We start from the raw sequence: 24,524 nt of genomic DNA, 5'->3' as shown, positions 1-24,524 counted from the left end.
GAAATGCTGAACTATCAGACCATTTTTTGCCTACAAAAATAGTAATTTAATAAGGTTGCTCATAATAGCTTTTTATTCTGATCAAGTTGCTCTGGATTCATTTTGTCCAAAATAAGAGACTGCAGGATGAGACTTCCTGTCCCAGAATCAGTGATGATCCAGGGGAAGGAGACAGAAGATGAGGCTCTGGAAATTAAGGAGTCATAACTGACGTGTTGATGTGTGAGGGAGGCATGGCTGGGTTCCCATCACCCTGACATTCACAATGTTCTAGTAGGTTACAGCAGAATAGCTAAGGTGGCTGCACTTGCCACTCAAAAAGGCAGGATTTTACCATGTGCTGTAGGACCTTATGCCATTTGTACTTTCTTTTCTATTTTCACATCAGCGACACTTGCCATAAAAATAACTTAGGTTGCTCTATTTACGATGATGGCCCAGCCCATATGTCTGCCTCCAAGTGCTGACCTGTTTCTGTGCCACTTTGCAAGGTACAATTCCCATGACTGTTGACTAAATATTTGTGAAATCATGGACAGCACATTCTAGCTTAACCATTTGAGTGTTCCCATTAAAAATGTCAAAAGGTGGATAAGCTTGGTGGTATGTATGAACATGAGAATTTCATGCAGAAGGGCTGGTCGCTCTGGGAGAGATGCTCTGGGAAGTGGCTTGTTCTGAGAACCGCAGTTTATTTTTTATATACTCTATCTTTCTATATGTTAAAATGTGGGGTAGAGAAACTTAACAAATCATTAATAATCAGTATTAAGTAAATAATCAATTACTCAAATTTGTTAAGATGCTGGCCCTGCAAAACACCCTAATGCTGCTCTCCCATTAAACCTTGCCAGAATCCTATGTGATGGTACAAGAAGGAAGGGGACAGAGGAAGCCCACCTGTGTGACAGAGGTGAGGTGACACGCACCGCCTGGTCGCTGCTCACTGTGCCCAGACTGACAGCCACATTAATTTGGTTCTTAACAATTAGGCATTTTTACCTCTAATACTACTTCTCTCTCCAAAATAGAGACTATTGATCTGAACTTCAATTCACCCCAACAACTCAGCACTGTCATGCTAAACAGTAACTCTGGTAGATATAAGTATACTGCTCTAACTTTTATTTTAGGTGGAACAGGAAGTCTTGGAAGGGCTTTGATCAGGAGGCTGACTTGATCTGAAGAATCAAGTGCTTCCTCCATTCAGTGCTCTTTATGGATGGCCTGGCCCTATGCTGGATGCAATAGAAACAGTGGCAAATACATCATCAAGACTCTGGCCACTGGGAAGGGAAGAGGGAAGCCAGATCACCACATGGCCTCATGGGGAAACCCCAAAGGGCACTGTTATTTTATCTGAGGCCAGAGGGTGAAAACGTTAACTGGGCACAAGAGATGCGGGAGAACACAAAGGAAAAAAATATCTGTATGTTCCAGATGGAAAACAGAACATATGTAAGGTTTTAGAGGGTTCACACTGACTTCCAGGCTATAGAGATTTTAATATGACTAGAAAAGGAAAGAAAGAGGGAAGTAAAGGGGAGGGAGAGAAAGAGATGATGGAGAACAGGGGTGGGGGGTAAATGTCATAGCAAGAGAAGAAAATGGATAGATAAATGAGAGGCATAGGATGGAAGACAATAAGGAGGGGACCAATAGTTCAGCATTTCAAGACAAGTTCTAGAGATCTATTCAACATCATGCTTGTAGTTCACCTAACTATAGACTAGACCATGGTCAGTCTTTTGTGGTAAAATACGTAAACCTACCTTATTCTTGTTTAGAGCTGCACTGTGTTAAGTTACACTAGATCTAAAAATCTTTGCTTTCATTTAAACTATTTTGAAATTTTCTCTGGATTTTTAATGTACTATGACATTTTTTAAAGCAATGCAATTCTTACTACCTTTATTAACTCTAAATTGAATAAAACTGGCTTAGTGTGTGTTTACTCTGCAATTTTCTCTCCCTTGGTGTTTGGGCAGCAGGGTTACTTTGTACTTAGAGTTCATAACATACCCCTCACTCCCATAACATTGGCAAATTTGTACAATAGACACCCACTTGTTCACTGGATGCCCAGAAAGCCATGAGAAGTGGGAAGTTTCAGAATCCAGGATACTTCTTTTGACAAAGTTCAGGCTGGCAGAAACAATACTAGGGAAAATTCAGCAACTCTGATGTTTATTTTTGTTAATTCACATAAGTTCAGTGTCTCCTGATCCCACGGGAAAAGATCAAAACTGGAGAAAGATGAGAGTGACATGGGTTTCTAAGATAGTTGATTTAGAAATAAATAGAAATGCATCTTAAACAGAGCCATGAAATTCAGTGGATTTTAGAACGTCTTCATTATAAAACCAGAGAAAAACCATATCACTAATCTTCCTTCCCATCCCAGAGAGAGACCATAGGAGGCTCATTTTAAGGTCTGATGAATGCTTCAGAAGGCCTGAAGTAAATCAGGACAAGAATTTACTCATTTGAATGTTATATTTAAACTCCAGGCTCACCCAATTTGTCATGGTTTCTCTTTCCTTAAAGAAAAAATATTTCAGTTATTTGGTACATAAAGCAGCAAAAGAAAATTCTCTCTAGACAGTAAACAATGCCTTTAAAAGACAAAAGCTTAATAGAACCTCAAGATCACTTGTTCAGGAATGATGTGTCATGGGCCGTGTCAAGCAAAATCACAGGAAATCTGTGAAACAGGACTATTTAGTCTGCCCAAGGCCAGTGTTTTTGCTCTAACATTTTCTTTTATTTCATGACATCAAGATGCTCTCATTCTTCTTTTAAATTTTGAAAGTGAATTTTATCAAATACTGCTTTAATTAAAATTATCCAGTTTTGAAATCTTTAGGAGGTCATCTAAATATTTGGAAACCAGAGTTAGCTTCTATTGGACTAAAGGTACATAACATAATAATCCCAGGTGTCACCTTGTAGAAGCCCTTTCATTAACTGCAAGTAGCATTTCAGTGGCCATCAGGGAAATAGTTAAAAGATGACAAAGTAAGAAAGATCTGTTATTTCACTGTCATGAGAACTTCTCAGGAGGTAAATGGAGTTTTTGAGTGACGAATGAAATATTCCAAAGGATTTGACACATTTTAGTCAGAATCACTGAACTAACAGGATGGAAGGCTAGCATCAATGTGTATGCACAATGCCAGTTATACACAGTTTTTACAGGCCATAATCCCAATCCCTATTTTAAAAAGAACAAGAGAAAATGGCATCAGAGTTGCCATTCAGGGGACTGGACTGAACTAGACAGAGTAGTAAGGAATGTCAACCCTGGAATCAGATCATTTCATTCACAATCAAGTTCAGAATGTTCTGATTATATTCAAATGTAATTCATTTCATGCTTTTGTTTTCAACATTTTGTGGACCTTCTATTGAAATGAAAGAAAAATTACTCAATGAGAATCCTTTCCCAGGTAGCTTATCTATTCATTCATTTATTCATTAATACTTCTACTGAGCATCAACCTCATTCATAGGTACTGGCCTAGTTGCCCAGTCTTTTCATTCTGGAAAACCAGGTAGATCTGTCCAACACAGGCCTGCTTCCTTCCCACAGCTATAGCCACCCAGACTAGGCTGCTGGTCGGGCTGTTCCACCCACTGGAGATGTGATTATGGATCCAGAATGGGCACCTGATCTTGCAGAATCAAAGTCTACAGAAGACACACAGTGGGTGCACTGGGGACAGTGGGGATGACCCTTCCTTCCTTTTCAAGACTGTTTATTATTCTAGGGCCCTTCTGTGCAAACTTTAGAATCTCCTTGTCTATGTCTACAAAAACCTTGCTGGAACTGCACTAAACCACAGAACATCTGAGCTTCCCTTGTGGCTCAAAGAAGGTAAAGAATCCGCCTGCAATGAGGGAGACCTTGGTTTGATCCCTGGGTTTGGAAGATCCCCTGGAGAAGGGAAAGGATACACACGCCAGTATTCTGGCCTGGAGAATTTTGTGGACTGTATAGTCCATGGGTTCGCAAACAGTCAGACACAACTGAGTGACTTTCACAAAACTTTTACTGACCAAGTTCACCATCTTAAGTGGGTCCAGTTTGTAGCATCACAAAACAATTAGATTACTAATATCAAGGATCACTTATCACAGATCACCATAACTGTTGTAAAAACAGTGCCAACACTTTCTTGATGCAGGGTTGCTAAAACCGCAATATTATTACAAAATGCAACAAATTGAAGCAAAATAAAATGAGGTATACCTGTAATTGATTTCTGTTGTTGTTGTTTAGACACTCAGTTGTGTCCGACTGTTTTGTGACCCCATGGACTGTAGCCCGCTGGGCTCCTCTGTCCATGAGACTTCCCAGGTTAGAATATTGGAGTGGGTTGCCATTTCCTTCTACAGGGGATTGTCCCATCCCAGAGATCAAACCTGGGTCTCCTGGCAGAATATTTTTGCTCTTTATTATTTCTTTCCTTCTGTTTGCTTTAGGTTTATTTTGCTCTCATTTTTCTAGTTACTTTTGGTAAAAGTTAAATTATTATTGTGAGGCATTCCTCTTTAATGTAAGAATTCCGTGCTATAAATTTCCCTCTGGATGCTGTTATAGCTTTGTCCCACACATTTTGATATATTGTCTTTTCATTTTCATTCAGCTTTATATTTTAAAAATCACCTCCAAGATGTTCTTGGTGACACATGAATTATTTAGCAGTATATCATTTGATTTAGAAATGGTTATAGAGATTTTTCTGATGTCTTTATGCTAATGATTTCTAATTTGATTCCATTATAATCATAAAAAAAAAACTCTGCATCATTTTAACTCTTTTACACTTGCTGAGCTTTGTATTATGACCCAAGGTCTATCATTTCTTTTACTTTTTTGGCTGTGTGGCATGTGGGATCCTAGTTCCCCAACCAGGGGTTGAACCTGGGCCCCCAGCAGTGGAAGCACAGTTATTTACCTTTTGAGTTTGGCCATGCCCCATGGCATATAAGATCTAGTTCCCTGACAGGGGTTGAACCCACACTCCCTGCATTGGAAGCATGGAGTCTTAACCCCTGAATTGCCAGGAAAGTCCCAGAAGTCCAGAGTCTTAACTGCTGGCAGCACGTTCTAAGTCACTTCAGTCGCGTCTGACTCTGCTACCCTATGAGCTGTAGCCCGCCAAGGTCCTCTGTCCACAGGATTCTCCAGGCAAGAATACTGGAGTAGGTTGCCATTTCCTTCTACAAAGGATAAATGGACCACGAGGGAATTCTCAGGATCTCTTTTATCCTGGCTAATGTTCAATGTATATTTGAAAGAATATACATTGGACTGTTGTTGGGTAAAGGATGCAATGAATGGTAGCTAGATCTTATAGACTGATGGTGTTGCTCAGCTCCTCCATAGCCCTGCTGATTTTCAGTTTAACAGTCTACCAATTCACAAATGTGAAGTGTACAAGTCCCCAATTATAACTGTAAGTTTTTCTATTTCTACTCTCAACTCTTAATTTTTGCTTCATGTGTTTTGAAACTCCATAGTTTGGTCCAAACATACTTAAAATTATTCTTTATTCCTGGTGGATTGACACTTTTCATTATATACTGCCCCTCTTTGTCTCTAGTATTTTTCTTTGCTCTGAAGATGAGTTTACTTGATATTAATATGCTGCTAAGTCGCTTCAGTCATGTCTGACTCTGTGCGACCCCAGAGACATCAGCCCACCAGGCTCCCCCATCCTCGGGATTCTCCAGGCAAGAACACTGGAGTGGGTTGCCATTTCCTTCTCCAATGCATCAAAGTGAAAAGTGAAAGTGAAGTTGCTCAGTCGTGTCGACTCTTAGCGACCCCATGAACTGCAGCCTACCAGGCTCCTCTGTCCATGGGATTTTCCAGGCAAGAGTACTAGAGTGGGGTGCCATTGCCTTCTCTGGATATTAATATAACCACTTATATTTCTTTTAAAGCTTGCATAGTGTATCTTTTCCCATCATTTTACTTATAACATACGTTTGTCACTGTATTAGAAGCAAATTTCTTGTAGTAAGCATATGGTTGGCTCATATTTTTTCAGATCTACTTGGCCAATCACTATCTTTTAACTGGTGTGCCTAGACCATTCATGTTTAAAATAACTAGTGATATGTTAGAGATTGAGTCTTCCTTTTTATCTTTTTTACCTGCTCATTTTCTCTTAACTTCTCATCTCTAATTCTCTTTTCTTACATTTTTCTGAGCTACTTTTTTAAAGAAAAATAACTAATTAGCATTTTGAGATGTAAATATAAACCTTTTGATTTTCCTAAAAGAAGCAGCTCATTTTTACAATACAAAATACAACATAACAATATTTGTGCAAGGCATATGTTAAGATTAGAATACCATCTTCTGAATTTCACCAAAGCATGAGAAATTTGACAGGTCAATATTCACATTCGGTTTCTTGCCCCCTGAAAATGCAATTATTTATTTGTATATTTATTAATTTTTAATTACTGTTTAAGTATTGCTCATTTTATTGTTTTCACAATGGTTGCTCCAGGTACTATAATATAAATATGCAATTTACCATATTCTATTGATATCAGCATTTACTACTTACAGTAAAATAAATAAATCTTATTTCTAATTAGGCTCCTTTACCTTCCACACTTTCAAATATAACTGTCTTAAGAATTTCCTCAACAGATATTGGGCACCACATCAGATGAAGCTATAATTCTTGTTTCAACTATCAAATATGATTTGAGAATCTTGGAAGGTGTAGAGAAAGGGAACCCTCTTACACTGTTCGTGGGAATGTAAACTGGTGCAGCCATTATAAACAACAGTATGGAGGTGTCTCAAAAACTAAAAACTGAGTTGCCATACGATCCCGCAATCCTACCCCTGGACATATACCCAGATAAAAGTATAATTTGAAAAGATACATGCACCCCTATGTCCGTAGCAAGACTGTTTACAACAGCCAAGACAGGGGAACAACTTAAATGTCTATTGACAGATGAATGGATGAAGAAGATGTGATACACACACACAAAACTGTTACTCGCCATTAAAAAGAATGAAATAATGGCATTTACAGCAACATGGATGGACCTAGAGATTATCATACTAAGCAAAGTAAGTCAAAGAGAGAAAGACAAGGGACTTTCCTGATGGTCCAGTGGTTAAGAATCTGCCCGCTGAGGCAGGGGACATAGGTTTTCATCCCTGGCCAGGAAGATCTCACATGCCACAGGGCAACTACTGAGCCTGTGTGCCTAGAGCCCGTGCTCTGCAACAAGAGAACCCACCACAATGAGAAGCTCACACACCACAACGAAGAGTAGCCCCCTTCGCCGCAACTAGAGAAAGCAACAAAGACCCAGTGCAGCCTAAATACATACATAAAATTTTAAAAAGACAAAGACAAATGCCATATGATATCATTTGTGAAATCTATAATACAATACAAGTGAACTTATCTACAAAAGAAGAAGAGGCTTACAGACATAGAGAACAGATTTGTAGTTATCAAAGGAGAGGGGGATGGGGAAGGGAAGGATTGGGAGTGTGGGATTAGTAGATGCAAACTATTATATATATATATAGGATGGATAAATAGCAAAGTCCTACTGTATAGCACAGGGAACTATAATTCAAAATCTTGTGAGTAAACTATAGTGAAAAAGTTTATATATATATATATATATATATGTATAACTAAGTCACTTTGCTGTACAGCAGGAATTAAAACAACATTGTAAATCAACTATTGTTATTGTTGTTTAGTTGCTAAATCACATCTAACTCTTTTGTGACCCCACAGACTATAGCCCACCAGAATCCTCTGTCTATGGGATTTTCCAGGCAAGAATACTGGCCGTTTCCTTCAACAGGGGATCTTCCCAACGTAGGGATCCTGAACCCACATCTCCTGCTTGGCAGGTGGATTCTTTACCACAGAGCCACCTGGGAACTTAATAAAAAAATTTTTTTTAAATCTCCTGAGAATTAAGATACTATATTATTCTTACTCCTAAATTTAACCGATTCAATATTCTTTCCTTCCTGAAGCTTCAAGCTTTTTTTCTGTTATTTCCTTTCTGCTTGGAGAAATTCTCTAATAATGGCAGGTTTGCTGGCAAGAAAATTCTCATAGTTTTCCTTCATCTGAACATGTCTTTATTCCTTCATTCATGAACAATTTTTTCACTGAATATAGGATACTGGTGGACAGTGCATTTCTTTCATTATTTGAAAAATGCTATGGCAATTCCCTCCGGTCTCCATGATTTCATATGAAAAATCTGCTGTTATTCAAATTGGTAATTTAAATAATATGTCCTTTCTCTCTGGCAGATTTCACTTTTTTCCCCGTATGTAGGATCCCTGGGTGGGGAAGATCTCCTGGAGAAGTAAATGGCAATACACTTTGGTATTCTTGCCTGAAAAATTCCATGGACAGCGGAGCCTGGTGGGCTACAGTCCACGGGGTCACAAAGAGACATGACTGAGGTGACTTGAGAGAAAAACAACTATTTCTGCTTTATTGACTATGCCAAAGCCTTTCACTGTGTGGATCACAACAAACTGTGGAAAATTCTTCAAGAGATGGGAATACCAGACCACCTAACCTGCCTCCTGAGAAATCTGTATACAGGTCAAGAAGCAACAGTTAGAACCGGACATGGAACAACAGACTGGTTCCAAATAGGGAAAGGAGCACATCAAGGCTGTATATTGTCACCCTACTTATTTAACTTATATGCAGAGTACATAATGAGAAATGCTGTGCTGGATGAAGCAGAAGCTGGAATCAAGATTGCCAGGAGAAATATCAATAACCTCAGAGATGCAGATGATACCACCCTTATGGCAGAAAGTGAAGAAGATTTAAACAGCCTCTTGATGAAAGTGAAAGAGGAAAGCAAAAAGTTGGTTTAAAGCTCAACATTCAGAAAACTAAGATCATGGCATCTGGTCCCATGACTTCATGGCAAATAGATGGGGAAACAGTAGAAACAGTAACAGACTTTATTTTCTTGGGCTCCAAAATCACTGCAAATGGTGACTGCAGCCATGAAGTTAAAAGACACTTGCTCCTTGGAAGAAAAGTTATGACCAATCTAGACAGCTTATTAAAAAGCAGAGACATTACTTTGCCAACAGAGGTCTGTCTAGTTAAAGCTATGGTTTTTACAGTAGTCATGTATGGATGTGAGAGTTGGACCATAAAGAAAGCTGAGCACCGAAGAATTGATGCTTTTGAACTGTGGTGTTGGAGAAGACTCTTGAGAGTCCCTTGGACTACAAGGAGATCCAACCAGTCCATCCTAAAGGAAATCAGTCCTAAATATTCATTGGAAGGACTGATGCTGAAGCTGAAGCTCCAATACTTTGGCCACCTGATGCGAAGAACTGGTATTGTAAGTAGGTAGCAGGCAAAATGGCAACAATTGAGGAAGTAGATCTATCTCCTTATTTTTCCCCAATACCTGTCTGTGAAATTTATACTGTTACATAATCATTTCCAAGTGTCATGAATCTCTTTAGGCTTGAAGAGCTACTTATCAAAATGTAAATAACTCTTGCGAAGGACTGGATCTTAACTATATGTTTGATATACTTTAATTAACAATTAATTAAATACACAGAAATCAGTCCTGAATAATCACTGGAAGGACTGACGCTGAAGCTGAAACTCCAATACTTTGGCCACTTGATGTGAAGAACCGACTTATTGGAAAAGATCCTGATGCTGGGAAAGATTGAAGGTGGGAGGAAAAGGAGACGACAGAGGATGAGATGGTTGGATGGCATCACCGATGCGATGGACATGAGTTTGAATAAGCTCCAGGAGTTGGTGATGGACAGGGAAGCCTGGCGTGCCACAGTCCATGGGGTCGCAAAGAGTCAGACATGACTGAGCGACTGAACTGAACTGAACTGAGGTGACTTCACACACACACACACACACACACACACACACACACACAATTATATTTAATTATACTGTCTTCCCATGCATTTACTTGGATTCATCCAATTTGTAATTTGCTCAGCCTCTTGAACATGCACTAATTTGGGGAAGTTTTCAGCCAATATATTTTTAAATATCTATCCAGTCCCACTCTCTCATCTCCTGAGATGTTTATGACATGAACGCTAGCCCTCTGCTGTCTCACGTGTCCCTTAGACTTGTCATTTCATTCCAATCTATTTTCTCTCTGTTGCACAGGCTGGATAATTTCTATTGATCTGTCCTGAAGTTTACTGATTCTATCTTCTGTCATCTCCAATTGAGCTGATCCAGTGAGCTTTTTATTTTGGTGACTATATTTTTCAGTTCTATAATTTCCTTTTGGCTCTTTTTTTATAATTTATAATTCTTTGTTGAGACTTTATATTGTTTACATTTATTTCAAGAGAATTCCTAACTGCTTTTGAAACATTTCAATTTTTAAAGTGCTATTTTTTAAATTTAAACTTCAACATCTGATTCTTATTAATACTGGCTTCTGTTGGTGTGATTTTTGTGTGTACCTGTTTTTGGCACAGGCAGGAAACTTCTGGAGTTCTCTATTTGGGATACATGGGAATCAATAAGAAACCCAGGGAACTTGCCTTCATGTCTTTAAGACTGGGCAGTTCACTTTTTTCCTACCTTGCATATCTTCCTATACTCATTGGTGGTGTTATATCCACAGTTTTTCAGTTGTAAGGGGAGCAATCTGATTAAAATATGGCTACTCTATACTGGCAGAATCAAAAGTCTGTTTTTAATTTTAATAAAAACTACTTCAAATGTCAACATTCAAAAGTTCAAAGGCAATTTTAAATGAAGTTCTTTTCTCACATTCTCTAATAATTTTTTCATTCATAAGACTTCATATCTCCAAATATCACACTGCCTGTGTACATCTAGGAATCCACCTGAAGGAAGCATTTTAAGCATCTTTTCTATTTATTGTTGCAAGCACCATCACTGGACACCTTCTTAAGACTCTGGAAGATATTCCAATGCTACAAAATTGGTAAGCGGGTGAACTCTACACCCAGGCAATGGCCAACAAAAGAGAAAGTCCCTAGAGAAATTTGCCTGCAAGTTTATTTTTCCTACCTTACCCTAAAAAATAACCAAAAACAAACAGTCCCTGGATACACTTGTTCTTTGAACTACAAGCTTTCCTAAAAGCTAAGCTTAATATAGTGTGCTTCTCCCTCAGACTGGAGGTTGGATATTAGCTCTGGTATAACTTCTCCTCTCACTCTGTGTTCCAGTTGTAATGAATTTCTCCCAATCCTCTAGGCTCACTCCCTCAGAGATGCCCACACTTCTACTCCCTGCATCTAGCATAGCACCCATGGCACTCCCTCCCCATCTGGGCCAGTGGTTCTCCCCAGCACATGCATAGAACGTCACAGAGTGCTACTCTGCCCACTGCCTAAGCCATACCTACTCTCTAGGGGAGGAGCATTATTTTATTGTACCCACATAGCATGTACAACCAAATAAAGTGAGTGATGGCAGTGTTGAGTCCCAGGAGGTATGATATTTTTGCAGCCACAGCTACACTTTCAACCTAAGTTGTCACCTGGCCCTGTGGAGGTAACTGGCAATGGCTGTGATGGTGGCACTGACATATTTAAAGGTGGCCAAAGGAAAACAGATTTTCATAGAAATGTATCTTGGAAATTTTCCAGGAATGCTCCAATTGTAAAGGAAACTTTTATTCCATTAACATACCTTTATTTTGTTTCAGACAATATATTTATGGAGCAAGCAATGCTCAGAGCTAATTAAGGATACAGTCAAGAGTAACATAGTCCTTATCCTTGTAAAGCTCACCTTCTAATCCAGGAAGTTACCCCAATATTTCCCAACAGTTACTTAATCACTTTTACTAAGTGCAAGAAGAGATATAGTAAGTGGGTTCAATTTTCTTTGAAATCTCATCAAGAGCTGTGTGCTTTCAATGGTGTCAATATGGGTGAAAAGGACAACACAGGCTGTGCTTAGAGCAAAAGAAAAAGAAAATCAATGCGAATGTTTCATAACCAGTGAGCATCGAAACTCAATACATTTCACTGCCATGATTTTATTCAGGTCTCTTCATAAATGTTCTACACACTTGGGTTCCAAGGCCCTCAATGAAAGGGCAGTGCATTTGATGAGTTTCTAAACACTAGGACACAATTAGTGATCACTGTGAGGGAGGTGGGTGTGCCAGGCACCTGCCCAGCAGCAGGCCTTACCTCTTTGTTTGTCCTGTCAGCTTGCACCAATGTTCCATTCAGGCAAGGTTCCACGTAGTGAAGCTCCTCATTATACTGCAAAGGGAAGAAACAGTCAAAAGTAAACAATTAAACATATGAGGGGTACACAATAATTTAAAGATAACACATACAAACAAAAAAGCAGCAAGATCACAGGCTCAATTCATTTCTGTAAGGTGACTTTCTCAATTGGTGGTCCTATTTAAAAAACTGTGTTTAAGTGCAAAGACAGACTTTATTCATTTCTTGCTTGACTGGGAAACTTCTAGAGCACATGTGGGTGGATGACAGTGACCAGAGTGTACACAATTAACTGATAATCCTTCAGGGGTGACTCCAAACACAGGGGTTCCCGGGGTATGGCTGACAGCACGTGGTCCAGCTGAGATCTAAATAGTGTTCCAAACTTGGGTGGATATGGCTCTAGCTCCTGCCTTTGGTTTCATGGAGCCAAGGAACCCATATGCAGGTCACATATGAGTGACAACAGAAGGTTGGAAAGCAGAGATCTTGATGCTCCCCTATAGGAGGCTTTGCGGTATTAGAGCAGTACACACGTGTAGTGACACCACTGTCCACATAGACCAATGCCAGGAATCACTTTTGATTCCAGAATACCCAGATAATAAAGCTTTGTTTTCGTCCAAAGCTCACAACTAGGAAGAAAACATTTGACTGTTCTTTTTAATTTTTCTCATCAAGCATGGTACTCTGCACTGTAGCTAGACTGGGACATTTCAAAACACAAATCTAATCATGCCCTCTCTTGTCAATGCAATTCAGAGCTCCTCTTTGCTCTGCAGAGGAACATTCCTAGGGCTTGGCAGGGCTCTGGACACTTGGCCCCATTAACCTTTCTATCATCTTCACCCATCAGCCCTCCCCATAAACTCAGCACTGGTCAGCCCTAATTCCCTTCCTGTCCTCTGAGATGACCCATCTTAACCTTCAGGCCTTCCACCACTGGGCCTCCTGCCTGAAGTACTCCTTTGGCATCTCCCAAATGGTGCCTATTCATCCTCTGGGCCACCTCATTCTTACTTCCTCTGGGAAGTAGCCTCTGTTGACTGATTTCATCTAAGGTGATGATATGTCCATTCCTAAAGCTTAATTCCTGTTATTTTTGAAGCATAATTATTCTTAGTCAATCATAAGTATTTGCTCCCCCTCTGTTGGATACAGAACTTCATAACATGTCTTGCAACTGGGAGTGGTCAAGTAATCCATTCCTAGCCAATAAAACACAAGAGGTAAGTTTTCTGGGCAGTTTCCATAAACTTTTTTTCTTTCCATTAAAGGAAAACTCAGACTTTTATCTCCACTGCCTTCTCTCCCTCTTGGGATGCTACTGTGGAGTGCAGCAGCTATTTTGAAACCATGAGGTTGCAAAGGTTGACAAGGTTAAAAATGGACAGCAAGGCCCAAGGAAGACAGAGCAGGAAGACAGATCCAGTGTGGGTCCTTATTGACACTGTTGAACCATGGTACCAAACTGCAGTTGCTCTCCTTGAGGCCTCTTCCATGAGATTAAGAGATGTCTATATAATGAAGCAACTTTCATTCAGTTGTTCCGTAACTTACAGCCCAAAACTTTTCAACTATATTTTCCAGGTAAATTTTAAAACATTATCTATATTTCGCCTGAAACACATTCACAATATTGATTCTTAGTGTTATATAATCTGGGGCAGGAGTCAGAACTCTTGGGTCCAAGTCCTGACTCAGTCATACACTAACTGTGTGGCCTTGGGGAATTCACTAAACATCTCTGATCCCAGATTCATATGTATAATGTGCTAATTCACCTTCTGTTAACCCTCCACAGCCCCCTGTGAAGATCCAACAAGGCAAAATACCTGAAATTGCTTTGGTATGCAAAGGCCTGTATGTGTAGGGGGCCGCAGTGGGGGCTTACAAGTAAAGAAGACCAAGAAGTTCTTGCCCTCATCAAGGAGGAACATGTGCAGTAATCAAAACCATGCTCATTGTCACTGTACAAGTCGTGGCCACAACGGAGGAATCTGCTCTTCTGAACCCCCGCCAGCTTGTTAGTGGCATCATCCAAGCTTGCAGTTAACTAATTTCCCTTGACTGCATCAGGACAAAACTATGCTGAGCAATCTGGACTGTATCACCAAAGGGAGCTGGGCTCAGCTGTCCATGTGAGGGAACAGCACACACCAGGCGGCTGTGCCAGAGAGGCCCGTGGGCTGTGCATGCTCACCATGCTACCCAGCACTCCTCCGGGGGGGGACACCAAGAGCACCCTGTGTGCAGAGCTGCTCCCAGGCTCCCAGCAGCTCTCCATTTGGAAAACTTTCCATTTCTGCATTTTAATGGATGTCCCCTATATTTCTACTTTGTGAAACAGTGATGTGAGATGGCCAAGTCGATTTACGATAAAGGTCTGGTCACCTCCACTCCTAAGATACAATGGCTTCCTTCAGTTCTCCTTCATCTCTACTTAAACAATTAGATATCAATGGTCTTATAGAAAAAGATGCAATGCACATAATCATTGCCTGCATGCATACTAAGTCGTTTCATTTGTGTCTGACTCTATGTGACCCCATGGACTGTAGCCCTCCAGGCTCCTCTGGTCATGGGATTCTCCAGGTAAGAATACTGGAGTGGGTTGCTATGCCCTCCTCCAGGGGATCTTCATAACCAAGAGACTGAACCTGCATTTTCTGTGACTCTGCATTGCAGGCAGATCCTTTACCACTGAGCCACTGAATAAGCCCACATAATCATTAGCCAGATGCAATAATGTTCAGCCATTTGCTCTGGCTCCCTCCCATGACTAGGAGTGAACTCTAGGGAGGCACTCAACTACCTCCCTCTCTCCTCAAATTTTTAGTCTTTCCTGCAATTTTCTGGAAAATGGAAGGAGTCTCTTAGCAGGATAGGAGAGAGCCAAGGCAGCCCTAGAGATGGTCCAGCCAGCCCACTAATCACATGATGAGAAGATGGACAAAGAACTTTCACTCTTTAAAGAGCTTAGAATCTGCCACACAGACTCAAGATACCAGTCGCTGTCAGTTTCCTTCTTCCTTTCACCTGCCTGGTTGGCTCTTCTCCTCTGACTGACACAAGGGTAGAGCGTAGAGCTAAAGCAACTGGGGCAAACAGGGTGGGTTCAAATCCAGGCTCAGACACACACTAGCTAGGTGATCTTCGCTAAAGCATCTCTGCTCTTTTAAAGTCACTGTTCATATTAGGGGAATGGGGATTGTTACCAACATCTCTCATGAACTTACCGTGAGGATGAAATGAGATGGTTCAGTGAAGAGTCAACACAGAACCCTCACGGAAAAAAGAGAAAGAAAGTGTGTGGGTGCATGAGACCAAGAAAGAAAGAAAATATATATGTGACTGTGCTGTGTGCTTCACAGAAGACTAACAGACTATACAGGAGGTGGTGAGTAGGAAACAGGAGGCGGTGAGTAGGAAAGAGGTGGGGCGACAACCATGACCTACTCTTGGAAACAGGGCTCACATGCCCCTGCCCTCCCCAGAGAGCACAGACACCGTATCTGGTGGAAAGGAGCACTGCTCCACTACGCACAGGTGACTCGAAACAGTTGAGACAGAAACCACCACATTGTGCAGCTGCATGCTGCCCACTCCTTGCCAAACTCTGAACCCTCCCAATAACCTGGGTCTTTGGCAGACAGGGAGCCAAGACAGTGCTGGTGGCCTACTGCCAAATCCCCTCATAGGAAGGTATCTGCCATGAAATCCTTTGTTCGTTTCCCTCCTGGATATTAACTAAGCATTTGCCATGTGTCACAGATATCAAACACTGGCTAAATTTGCCCATGATCATCACTGTGGGGTAATCATGGAAACACTTCCTCTTACTTTTATTAGTAAAAGAACGTGCTCAATAATATATGCTTTTCCTTTTCACAGTAAAAAGTACTTATCTGTGATGTCATAACTAAGTAAGTGTTAGTCGCTCAGTTGTGTCCGACTCTTCGTGACCCCATGGACTACAGCCTGCCAGGCTTCTTTGTCCATGGGATTCTCCAGGCAAGAATACTGGAATGAGTTGCCATTCCCTTATCCAGAGGATCTTCCTGACCCAGGAATCGAACCCAGATCTCCTACACCACAGGCAGATTCTTTACCATCTAAGCTACCAGGAAAGTGCCCATGGTCCACCAAAAAAAAAACAAACAAACATGGGGGCGGGGAGGGTTGCTCAAAAGAAACCCATGTTATTCTTCATATGTCAGGCTACAACCCACTACTCTCTCTTCAGGCCAACCACCAAACTCTATTCTCTGGCAGCAAGGGATACATCACTATCTGCCTTTTTTTTCCTTTTTACCAATCTCCAGAAGTACTCCCAAATCTCTCATTTTAAGGACACAGCAAAATCCTCAATGAGAATTTTAATTATGATGAAAGAGAGAAAAGCCAAGTTTCATTCAATGAATGGCCAGAACTTTGGGGGGAAGAATCTAAAAACAAAGAATAAATGGGTTGGGTTCACCAGCTAAGATTCATGGAAGCTTTAGCACTGGTGCAGAATCATGTCACATGCTGGCTTGCGTAAATTTCAGCCCAGAGACTGGAGAGAAAAGGGCAGGTTACTGTGGGTTCTGCATGATACTGGGGATTCAAAATCCTGCTTAACGTTGGAAGCTGGAGGTGATCACTGAAAGCAACACATCTCTCAGGCCTAACAGAACAGGATGATCAGCTGCCTATAAGAGAGACTGAGGAAAGGCCTCCTGAAGAAGGGAGAGACTTTAGGGAACATGTGGACACGTCACCCTTCAGCTCAGACTTCTTCCCTGTCTTCAGGGGATGTGCTAGCTCCTTTACCTGGCTGAACACACAGACTGACCTGGACCGACCCTCTCAACCCAGTACCATTCTTTTCCGCATCACCCCCACTCACCCGTTCTCTCTGCTTCCCACATTCACCCCGCTAGTCCACTACATCCATTCACTGAACTCCTTTCAGTCAAGCCAGCCGGGTCTATACTCCCTGAGGGTGGGAGAGGATTTATTACAATTTGAAAACAGCACTTTCCTCCTCAATTGTTTGCTATTTTTCCTGCCCTACCTCACTGCATACTCCTGGTTAATGCCTATCTGTCTTTAAGTGTTCACTTCATCATTGCTTATTCCAAGAAGCCACCACTGAGTCCTAGCTGGCTGCATGGCCCAGTTCTGTGCTCTCTCAGCCTCCACACTATCCTGCCCTTCTCTGAGACTGCTCTGTCTACACTAGACTGAGAGCACCTTCTTTCTTCCTGGTAGCGTCCATACCCAGCACAAACAAACCCCAAACCTTAAAGCTCATGTGGGAAGAAAACCTGTCTTCCTTACCTACCAAAGCAGCCCCAGTACTTAACTCACAGCACTCAATAGCATTTGCTGAATAAATAAATAACCAGAACAAAGAAATGAAAGGCAAAATTAAAGATTCCTGATGGAAAAGATTAGAAACAAAGCCTAAAGAAGAAAAAAAGTAGACACAAAGACAAAAAAATAAATAAAATAATATGATGAGAATCTCTAGCCTCTTCAAAAAACAGATGATAAAATGCAAAGGAAGTAAATCAGTACATTTTAGAGAATCCTAAGTGGCACAAAACAAAAACCAAAAAAGCATAGAGTTAAAATACTGGCATGATTATACAATGCAAGAAAGTGATGCAGAACTGCTGGAACTCTATTAAATTCTTTATGGCTTTATTGGTGCACTTTTGATTAAATAACCTTTAGAATGAAAATGTGTAGAGATTATGTAATTAAGCAGATGAACCCACAATATTTTCACCAACACAAGGCATCCCAGGGATCTTTTGCATTACAAAAGATTCTTGTGTAATTTGAAACACAACTGGACATAATTAGTAATACAGGACAAATGAGCACCGACAGAAAATACCATCCTTATACTTTTAATACGGAATCGATTACTTTAAAGAGCAAATCCACAGCAGGCAAAGCACTGGAGAAACAGCTCTAAAGAAAACCTGCAAATTAAAACCAGGGCACCAGAAAGTTCTGAGTTGAACTAACAAATGACGCTCTTCCCTATTCAACTCTGCACAAACACGGCCTACAGGAGGCATTTAAATTGATTTAACAATATCAGCCCAGTTAATACTGTGTTCATTTAATGCATGGCTTAGGCTTCTGTAAAATCATTTTTCAAATTTCAGCATGGAACAGAATTAGCACTCTCATTTTTATGATAATATTGTTAATTTAATGCATGGCTTGGAGTTAGACTTCAAAGTGAATCAGAAAAATATGGCTTTTCTCTTGTCAGAAACATCTCTCTTCATGCACCAGTGGTTTGACCTTAAATTTTAACTTCAACTGCACAAAATCACTCTCATATTTCAACAATTTTTCATAATTTAATCATTTAGTTCATTGATCTTAGATTTTGCAATATCCTGCTCAGGAAAACTAAAACAAGTTTTAGCATTATCTTTTCATTTTTATTCTCTGGAAAGATCTGGAAAGAAATTTTCAGTATAACATATAAGATGGACTTAGCAATGAAGGTAATACAAACACGCAAATATGTAAAATGGCTGGAATGGGCAAGGAAAATCTTTTCCACTATTTAAATTCCCTTCTTTCCTTCTCCATTATGGCACTGAAAATCAAATGGCAAGGATAAATTAGAATTGTACAACCAAAAAGTCTATAAAGTATAAAAGCTTCCAACATTATTAAGATTGTACTTTTTACTTTCTCCCCATTCGTGACATTGTACAGGAGACAGGGATCAAGACCATCCCCAAGGAAAAGAAATGCAAAAAGGCAAAATGGCTGTCTGAGGAGGCCTTACAAATAGCTATAAATATAAGAGAAGTGAAAAGCAAAGGAGAAAGGAAAGATATACCCATTTGAATGAGGAGTTCGAAAGAATACCAAGGAGAGATAAGAAAGCCTTCCTAGTGATCAACGCAAAGAAATAGAGGAAAACAGTAGAATGGGAAAGTCTAGAGATCTCTTCAAGAAAATTAGAGATACCAAGGGAACACTGCATGAAAAATGGGCTCGATAAATGACAGAAATGGTATGGATCTAACAGAGGCAGAAGATATTAAGAAGAGGTGGCAAGAATACACGGAAGACCTATATAAAAATGATCTTCAAGACCCAGATAATCATGATGGTGTAACCACCAACGTAGAGCCAGACATCCTGGAATGTGAAGTCAAGTGGGCCTTAGGAAGCATCACTATGAACAAAGCTAGTGGAGGTGATGGAATTCCAGTTGAGCTATTTCAAATCCTGAAAGATGATGCTGTGAAAGTGTTGCACTCAATATGACAGCACATTTGGAAAACTTGGCCGTGGCCACAGGACTGGAAAAGGTCAGTTTTCATTCCAATTCCAAAGAAAGGCAATGCCAAAGAATGCTCAAACTACTGCACAATTGCACTCATCTCACATGCTAGTAAAGTAATGCTCGAAATTCTCCAAGCCAGGCTACAACAGTATGTGAACCATGAACTTCCAGATGTTCAAGCTGGATTTAGAAAAGGCAGAGGAACCAGAGAAAAAAATTGCCAACATCCGTTGGATCTTTGCAAAAGCAAGAGAGTTCCAGAAAAATATCTACTTCTGCTTTATTGACTATGCCAAAGCCTTTGACTGTGTGGACCACAACAAACTGTGGAAAATTCTTCAAGAGATGGGAATACCAGACCACCTAACCTGCCTCTTGAGAAATCTGTATGCAGGTCAGGAAGCAACAGTTGGAACAGGACATGGAATAACAGACTGGTTCCAAATAGGAAAAGGAGCACATCAAGGCTGTATATTGTCACCCTGCTTATTTAACTTCTATGCAGAGTACATCATGAGAAATGCTGGGCTGGAAGAAGCACAAGCTGGAATCAAGCTTGCTGGGAGAAATATCAGTAACCTCAGATATGCAGATGACACCACCCTTATGGCAGAAAGTGAAGAGCAACTAAAAAGCCTCTTGATGAAAGTGAAAGAGGAGAGTAAAAAGTTGGCTTAAAGCTCAACATTCAGAAAATGAAGATCATGGCATCTGGTCCCATCACTTCATGGCAAATAGATGGGGAAACAGTGGAAACAGTGGCAGACTTTATTTTTGGGGGCTCCAAAATCACTGCAGATGGTGACTGCAGCCATGAAATTAAAAGACACTTGCTCCTTGGAAGGAAAGTTATGACCAACCTAGACAGCACATTAAAAAACAGAGACATTACCTTGCCAACAAAGGTCCATCTAGTCAAGGCTATGGTTTTTCCAGTAGTCATGTATGGATGTGAAAGATGGACTGTAAAGAAAGCTGAGTGCCAAAGAATTGATGCTTTTGAACTGTGGTATTGCAGAAGACTCTTGAGAGTCCCTTGGACTACAAGGAGATCCAACCAGTCCATCCTAAAGGAGATCAGTCTTGGGTGTTCACTGGAAGGACTGATGCTGAAGCTGAAACTCCAATACTTTGGCCACATGATGCAAAGAGCTGACTCACTGGAGAAGACCCTTATGCTGGGAAAGATTGAAGGCAGGAAGAGAAGGGCACGACAGAGGATGAGATGGTTGGATGGCATCACCAACTCAATGAACATGAGTTTGAGTAAACTCTGGGAGTTGGTGATGGACAGGGAGGCCAAGAGCAGGACACGACTGATCAACTGAACTGAAAACACTGAAATGTCTTCTCAAACATCTACCCAGCAAGCAAGAGAAAACTGACAGTATAATGAAGGGTGAAATGATAATGTCCCCTCCCGTAAATGGAATCCAGTCAAGAAGAACAATGCACTCAAGCAGATTTGCAGGGCATCCTGGTGGATTTTCAAATATCACAGCCTCCTATACTCATAACAGCCTGCAACGTGTCTTCCTCTAGACAGCCAAGTGACCACTTTAGACAGACAAAAGAAAAACATACAACATACTCCTAGAGCAATTCTGCCACTGTAAAAATTGGAAAAGGAGATAGAGGAATAAACCACCACACAATTCGTCAAGGTAAAACTGGTGAAACATATTTAGGGTTGGAAGAGGTGATTTAAGAACATGCAAATGAAGACTTGCCAATTACAAATCTAATGATTAGGACCCTCAAAACACTGTTGTTATAGAATGAATGTTTGTGTCCTCCACTTAATTCATATGTTGAAACCCTTAATCCACAGTGTGATGGTATTTGAAGATGGGACTGGTGGGAGATATTATTATGGCCATATATAATATATAATTACAGTTAGATGAGGTCAGGAAGGTAGGACTCTTGTGATGGGACTGTGCCCTGATAAGAGGAGACATGAGAGAGCTTGCCCTCTTTCTCTTTCTTTCTGCACAAGCATAGGCAGAAAAGGCCATATGTGCAGACCAGAAAGAGGCTATGTGCAAGCAAGAAAGAGAATTTTCATCAGAAACTAAGTCCTGCCAGACCTTGATTTTAAACTTTCTAGCCTCTGCAACTAGGAGAAAATAAATTAATGTTGTTTAAGCCACTCAATATTTGGTATTTAGTTATGTCAGATGGAGCTGACAATACAGTTTCTAAGTATGTAAATATTATAACCTACTTAGTGGACATTCTGATAATTCCTAATTCTGTGCAGACTCTCCTTCAGTGTAGCAATTTAACTTTCAGAGTTTATTCAACAGACGCATACCCAGTCTTACAAAAATATATGCCCGAGTCCATGGATTGTAGCACTCTTATGTAGAAAAGAGGTTAGTAACTGTACAGTGTCCACCAAAGGGGGACTGGTTAAAAAATTAAGGCAAACTCTAGAGGATGGGATTCTCTGTTCTACAGATACACTTGATACAATATGAGGATAGAAGCAAGTTGCTGAATATTCTGTAAAATAGGATTCGATTTTTATGGGAAAAAATATGTGTTCATATATATAGAAAAATTTGGAAGAATATGTGCCAAAGGAAAGGGAATGGGAACATTACAGAGTTTTTAAAAATTTTTATATATGTTGCCTATATTAAAAGCAATCAGTATGTTAAGAGTTACTACTAATTAGTGGTTCTTTTTAGGACCTCAGGCTTTTAAAATAAATTTGAACATATTTGATCCATCCCCTTATCCATTAAGGGAACAGAGTTCATGATTTTACTATAGAGTCTTCAAATAAAAAAAGTTCAGAGAATCCTTATAGATGTCAAAATAATTATGTAAATAGTCTTGAAGCTGATCATTTATGTTGAAAACTAATAAACAGATGTACAGTGAGGGTTAATGGGCCCTCTAATGGGTTTCTTTATATAAGCAACCAATTTGGGGTAAAAAAATAAATTTTTTCTTTAACTGTTCTATAATAACTGGCATGTCTACTTTTAACTATCTTAATCACCCTCTTTTCATTACTGAGTTGACACTGTTTGTATATCTTAATGAACTTACAGAGATTATTTCAATCGATTGGTTTTGTTAACAGAACAATAAATCCTGACTGATAAAGGATTCACAATGTAATTAGTTAGCTCTTCTTATTATGCAAATTTCTGATACTTCTGTAATGAGTAATTAAAGATTAATAAGAAAGATAGTCTCAAATTAGCTGCTTCTTATCTGTAAATGCTTCAGGATGTGTGAGGATCAGGCCACGTTTGCATATTCACAATGAGACTGGTAACCAAAGTAACTTTTCTTGATTTGGAACCCCAAAGTTCCATCTAAAAAATCTTCAAAGAGCTATGCCTGAGGCCATACAGTTTCACAGTATGATGGCTGAATGGTTCAACGACATTGTCTTCATTTCTGCTCAGGAAAGAGGATGTGGGGAACCTGGACAGTTTTTGAGTCCTCACTGTGTCATCTCCTCGTACCTCTGTCTCCATGTCAAGCAATACAGAACTGGGGTGAAGATCCAATAACATCATCTACATGGGGACACTTAGCAGTGGTACTCCATGGAAAGAAAATGCTGATATAACTCATTAAACAAGGATTCAAACTACTATTTGCCAGGTACTGTCCTAGGCACTAGGGACAGTTCAATGAATAAATAAGACTAACCTCTGGTCCCACGGAATTTATTATTCTCTTTCTTTTCCTTTTGCTTTTTAGGGTTTTTTAAAATCTGAAGCTATTAAATCATGGTGCCCTGTTGTTGTGCCTTTCTGCTCCAAGCCTCATCAGAAGCAGGCAGGACACTAATCAAGCAATCCCTTCTACAAGCCCAGAGTCACTTCAACACCTGGGCCCTCTGGCCAGCAAATAAAAGTGGATGTCATGCCCATGCAGAAGACTGCCCAGAAATAGGGTTCCATGATGACACACTCTGCTCAGGGGCCCAGAGAAGCCATACAGACATAGCAATAGTACTCTTGGGAGAGTGTCCTCACTGCTCACTCTTCAAATAGCAGCCCTTCTTTAACACCCTACCACTGGCTTCCTGTGCACCAGTTCAGGTTATGTTGGCAGGGGCCCTGTGGACAATGAGACTGCACCTGCCCCAGCTACAGGTTGAGGTGCAGACTCAAGTGGTTCATCCCAAGACATGCCATTGTGTGTGGCAAAATTAGGATTCAAACCTAAGTCCCAACTCTGAAGCCAAGCTCTGTCCCCCTCACCACACTGCCTCCACCGCCTGCTGCATCCACTCCGTGTCCCAGAGAGAGGTGATTCAGCAAAGCACAGGTAACCACCACACAGGAGCACCTAGCTAAGTATTCAAGTAAAAGAACCAGGCTCATGCGGCTATCATCTTTGGAAAAGAGTTGGAGGGAAATAGGGGAAATTTGACCCTTAAAAAGACTCATACCAGAGAACTGAGGAGAAGAGGAAAAAGAACTGGAGATGGACTCCTGAATCAGTGCTCCTGCCCAGGCAGCATGTTCCTAACTGGGCTTGTTTCCCAGATTTCTCACTTTTCAGCTCTGTGACCTCTACCAAGACACAGACACACTCTCAATCCCTGCAATTTCACCTAAGAAAATGTCAAAACTACCCCCTACTTCTAGAGCCCCTGTGAAGAATGAGGATAATGCAAATATGAAATGTAAGCAAATGGCACACAGTAGGCACTTAATAAGTACCGTTTTTGTTTCTGAAGCTAAGATGGAGTACTCTTTGAGCCTTACCCTGCTCTCTGCATTTTCAATATCTTATCATCATGATTACTATCATTGCCATCACACAAACCTAGCTTAAAATTAATTTCCACATAAGAAAATCTAGTAGTTTAAAGAAAGTCTCACTAAGCCTAATTCCCCAAGGTTCTAAAAGGTTTGGTTCCCAAATCCAGTGCTACTCTTCCAGATGACAAAGCCTGAGTGC

General features: G+C 40.4%; 1 protein-coding gene across 1 annotated transcript in view; it reads right to left on the bottom strand.

Moving 5' to 3' along the window:
- Positions 1-24,524, bottom strand: part of CACNA2D3 (calcium voltage-gated channel auxiliary subunit alpha2delta 3) — an 877,155-nt gene that overhangs the window by 397,980 nt on the left and 454,651 nt on the right. Inside the window, exon 9 of the mRNA XM_052639295.1 lies at positions 12,227-12,301. Within this exon, the coding sequence (XP_052495255.1) occupies positions 12,227-12,301 (75 nt within the window). The remainder of the gene's footprint in view (positions 1-12,226; positions 12,302-24,524) is intronic.

The sequence above is a fragment of the Budorcas taxicolor genome, chromosome 1 (assembly GCF_023091745.1).
Source record: "Budorcas taxicolor isolate Tak-1 chromosome 1, Takin1.1, whole genome shotgun sequence".
Taxonomy (NCBI): domain Eukaryota; kingdom Metazoa; phylum Chordata; class Mammalia; order Artiodactyla; family Bovidae; genus Budorcas; species Budorcas taxicolor.
Note: the sequence above shows the minus strand (reverse complement) of the source record. Positions and strands in the feature narration are given on the sequence as shown.